This window comes from Hyalella azteca, unplaced genomic scaffold (assembly GCF_000764305.2).
Source record: "Hyalella azteca isolate HAZT.00-mixed unplaced genomic scaffold, Hazt_2.0.2 contig13297, whole genome shotgun sequence".
In the NCBI taxonomy this organism is placed as follows: Eukaryota; Metazoa; Arthropoda; class Malacostraca; order Amphipoda; family Hyalellidae; genus Hyalella; species Hyalella azteca.
This window is the reverse complement of record NW_025943225.1, coordinates 351,185-355,361: the sequence shown is the minus strand read 5'-3', so window position 1 is coordinate 355,361 and position 4,177 is coordinate 351,185. Positions and strand designations below refer to the sequence as shown.

General features: G+C 40.5%; 1 protein-coding gene across 1 annotated transcript; it reads left to right on the top strand.

Moving 5' to 3' along the window:
• The first annotated feature begins 255 nt into the window (after window positions 1-255).
• Window positions 256-2,781, top strand: LOC108668358 (guanine nucleotide-binding protein subunit alpha-14-like). Its single transcript, XM_018155556.2, has one exon. The coding sequence runs from the start codon at window positions 573-575 to the stop codon at window positions 1,686-1,688; it is 1,116 nt and encodes a 371-aa protein (XP_018011045.1). The 5' UTR covers window positions 256-572; the 3' UTR covers window positions 1,689-2,781.
• The last annotated feature ends 1,396 nt before the right edge of the window (window positions 2,782-4,177 follow it).

The window sequence follows — 4,177 nt, the reverse complement described above, 5'->3', positions numbered from 1 at the left end:
ATTTAAACGAACATAATTGCAGATCTAATTTCCAATCACCGGAAATGGAACGAGAGTTTTATAATTCAGACTCGCATAATGTATTAATGGAGGTTTCGTACTATGTGATACGAGCCTACCAGTACTCCCGTTCATCCAGGAAAAGTTTTAATTACTATAACTTCTGTGTTTTGCATGTATTTGAAATGCTACATGTAGCAGCAGCAGTTGTTGCTCCCTGCTTTGGTTTGAGGGTTGAGCTGCAGACGCTGACTGGCAACATTATCAGTAACGCCTGAGAACTGAAGTGGGGTGGGTGACGTCGCTCTCGGCTAACGCAAAGCTCAAGCTTGTTCTGCTCACCCTCAAATCCACAGTAAAATGTCCACAAGTTCTTTCGATGCCTCTCTTTCCATGAACCTAACGTGAAGCGCAAATAAACTTAGGTCGACGCGGCGATTCTCAATCTTGATCAAGATATTTTCTGATGGCCAAGTGACTAAAGCGTAAGGAGTGCGAGACAATGCAGTGCAAAGCGTGTGCGATTCCTGAAGCGTAAACATTTCTAAAGTGTGAATTATATATAATCAGGGATGGCGTGTCCGATGTCGTGTTATTGTGGCATGGTTGTCAAGTGTGGTTGCAACTGCACCACCCGGAAAGAGAATCAAACACCTAAGAACAAACGACTCGTGTACGTGCTTCTGCTGGGCGCCGCAGAAACTGGAAAATCCACCATGATGCGCCAGATGAAGATCATCCACGATGGAGGTATGTCGGCCAATTCGCTGAGATCTTACAAAAACCACGTGATCAGGAACGTGCACAATTGTTTGAAGATGTTACTGAAGGCAGTGCGTGATTCCGGAATGCCTTGGGCATCAGATGACGCTTGTAGAGCTGCAGCGACCATGACCGGCCTCAATGCAATAGCTTGGGGGCTTGACGAAGACGAGACGGTCGCGTCGATGGCGTTAGTCCCTGCAGATCATTCGAAACTAGCCTCTATTATCTGGAACGACGAAACTGCCCAGGCATGCTGGAACCGGGCGAATGAGTTTAATTTACCGGATAGCACGGCCTATTATTTAAATGAGATAGAGAGGATAACAGAGGAACCATATATCCCCACCCAAGAAGATGTTCTGAGGCTCCGGTTGCCAACCAAAGCTGTCGCCATGTACGACTTCACCGACGATGACAATGGCTGGACCTTCCAAATTACGGACGTCGGAGGTCAAAGAGGCGAGAGGAGACGTTGGATAAGGTTATTTGATGGCATACACGCTATAATCTTCTTAGCAGCGCTCAGTGAATACGACCAATACTGGAGCGAAGAGGAAGAAGACGGAGGTATCAACCGACTCGAGTTGTCGCTGAAGCTTTTCCGAGAGACAGTAGAGTATGACGGCTTCACCAAAGCCACTTTTATTCTATTTCTGAACAAAGTGGACATTCTGCAACAGAAAATAAACTCTTCTCATTTGGACCGATATTTTCCCGATTACTACGGCCCTAAAGGGGACTCGCAGAAGGCTATCAAGTACATTCGTGACCTCTTCTTGGACACCGCCGGGGCTTGCAAGAAGAGTGTGTACCCGCACGAGACCTGTGCTACTGACACAAACCGAACTCGGTTTATCTTCACAGCTGTCAGGGATCATATCCTGTGGACAAACATGGCACGGTTCTTCGACCACATCCCTTGACTCTCTTGCCTATCAGTCGCGTCTGTGATAACGTCTGATCTTCTATTTTTTATCCATTGCTGTACATTCGATACTTTATTTTAATTAATGATGTACTCTCGAACGTTTATTTTAATTCGTCGATGTACTCTCGATCGTTTATTGGTGACGGTAAAGCGATAATCGAGGCAGTTCAAACTTTATGTATTTTTCTTGAAATTGTGTTGTGATTCGGTGAAAAATAAGGATATGGTGTAAAAATGATGAAGATATGTTCTGTTTAAGTGGATTCATTTGTATCATTTTCGCGCATAAGCGATTTACGTTGTCATCTTGTGTCCATTAAGTTGACTGCATTGCGTTAGGCCTTGCGTCAAGCCCTCATAACATGTCAGGTGTTTCCTGCGCATATTCCTTCTCCGGTTTCCTGAGCCTATTTCAACCAATGATTTTATTAAATATTTGATTGCGAAATGTTTGTATTGAGCGAGTAAAACAGATTTCAATATATTTATTTCGGCCGTCCAAAATATACGAATTTATAGGAACAGTTTCCTTTGACACTGTTAATAATACTTACACGCATATGACTCACTGCAAATGTTGTCGTTTCTATAGCTTTGCAACTTTTCGCTTTACTATTATGATTCTTTTTTGGATCATTCGGTTACTCCATGCGAGTTTTTCTCCTTTTGTTTTGTAAAACCTGTGATGATATCCAGTTAGCACCGCTGTATGCACAGTGGTGTCGCACTGAGATGAAAAGGGCTACCCGAGGGTTCGAGCCTTGGGAAGCTCAGTTCATTTCTCGGTGTCGATGGAGGGCGGCGCTTGATCGTCGCCAAAAGTGGTGTTTTCGGCATGGTTTTGGGTTGGTGTCCCTAAACGCACCATGGGTACATGATAACTGGGGGATCTTGAGGTCCTAAGCTACGTGAGTTTATTGTATGAAATCAATTTATTCTCAATCAGATTTACTCTCGAAGTTTTGTTTTCTTCACTCACAATTTTTCTCTAATTATGACCATGCAAGTACCTGCGCCATATGATGTTCCTAAATCTGATAATCCCTGTAATCTTGTTATTTTTAGTCATTAAATTTGTTAAAAATATTGATAGACGTTTCTATTACCCTTCTCAGTGAGTTATTTCTGTTTGGGCCGATACCCAACTAACTCATCCAATCATTAATGAGTATTTCGCCTTAACTTATCCAATCGAATAAGCTCATCTCGGTAACACTTATCCGATCTAATTGGCTCATTTCGACAACAATTAACCTTTAAAACCCCTATCCACTTCAATCAGAACAACATGTAATTAAAAAATAATAGTATGATCAGTCTAAGCATATTCATTCAATTTCAATTCTGAGCTTGCTTTTTGGAATTGAATTAAATGAAAGGGACTGGATCACCGGACCAGTGCTGACGAAATATCGTTCGTAAAATCATTTTATAATTAATTCCTTCCATCATTATCATTAGATCTCTTTGATTAACAATGGTATATTGGATAAGTCAAGGCAGTTTTTGGATCATCAAACACATAACAGTTTTCGATGATTTATTCAATTGCACTGAAAGTGTCTGAAACCCCTTTCAGGGCTTCTTTGCCGAAAAAGATAAAAATACTGGGTTCCAAAAAATTTAAAGATGAAGTGTTGCTAAAAATAGTTTTCATTACTGTTTTGTTACGTGAAGAAATGAAGTTCACAAACGGGCGCCATTCAAAGCAAGATCTTTACAGACTACACATAATATAATACCGTACATTAAAATATAACTATAAAATACCGTTACTTATTCGGATAAATTAATCTAAATGAAATTAGGTCATAGGAACTTTAATAGAAAGAAAATGTTACTCGAAACATGTGCGGTTGTTCTTTAGTTAAGACTTACGCACGTTTTTGTTTATTAGGGCCTGGCTCTTGCTATACTGCATGGTTACACATGGCGTAATTATAGTACCATTACCTGATTTTTTCTACTCAAAGTTCGCTCCTTGACCCTCAGGCGAGTTTTAAAATATGTACTAACTCGGTATTTCAATGAAAAGTAATCTGTCATAAGGATTTTATGACCCAGCATTATGGAAGAATGCGTCTGGCATCTACCATTTTTGGGCCTCTAATTTATCCCTAGATTGCCGCCATAAACCCGCGATGTAAAGGTCTCGAAGTCCAAGCCAGAAGTATGTGAATATATTTTTCCTCAATCTACTGTGAGGACCACGAGGCTTTATGGTCTACTTGTGTAAATCAAAAGTTTATTTAAAATGGCCTTTTGTTTTCTTAAGCAAGTCAGGGTGTAATCTGAATTTTATATGCCAGCTTGCTGAAGTAGTGTGCCTGATTGCCTATAACATTGGTATAGTTGGCTGAACTTGTTTTTAATGAGAGTTTTAACACATAAAAGTGTTTCTCATTTACAATTTTGTTATTATTTTTCTCAATTCGGCGAATTAGGCTTACGATTGGGCTAGAAAATTCAAGTATAAGGTATCCA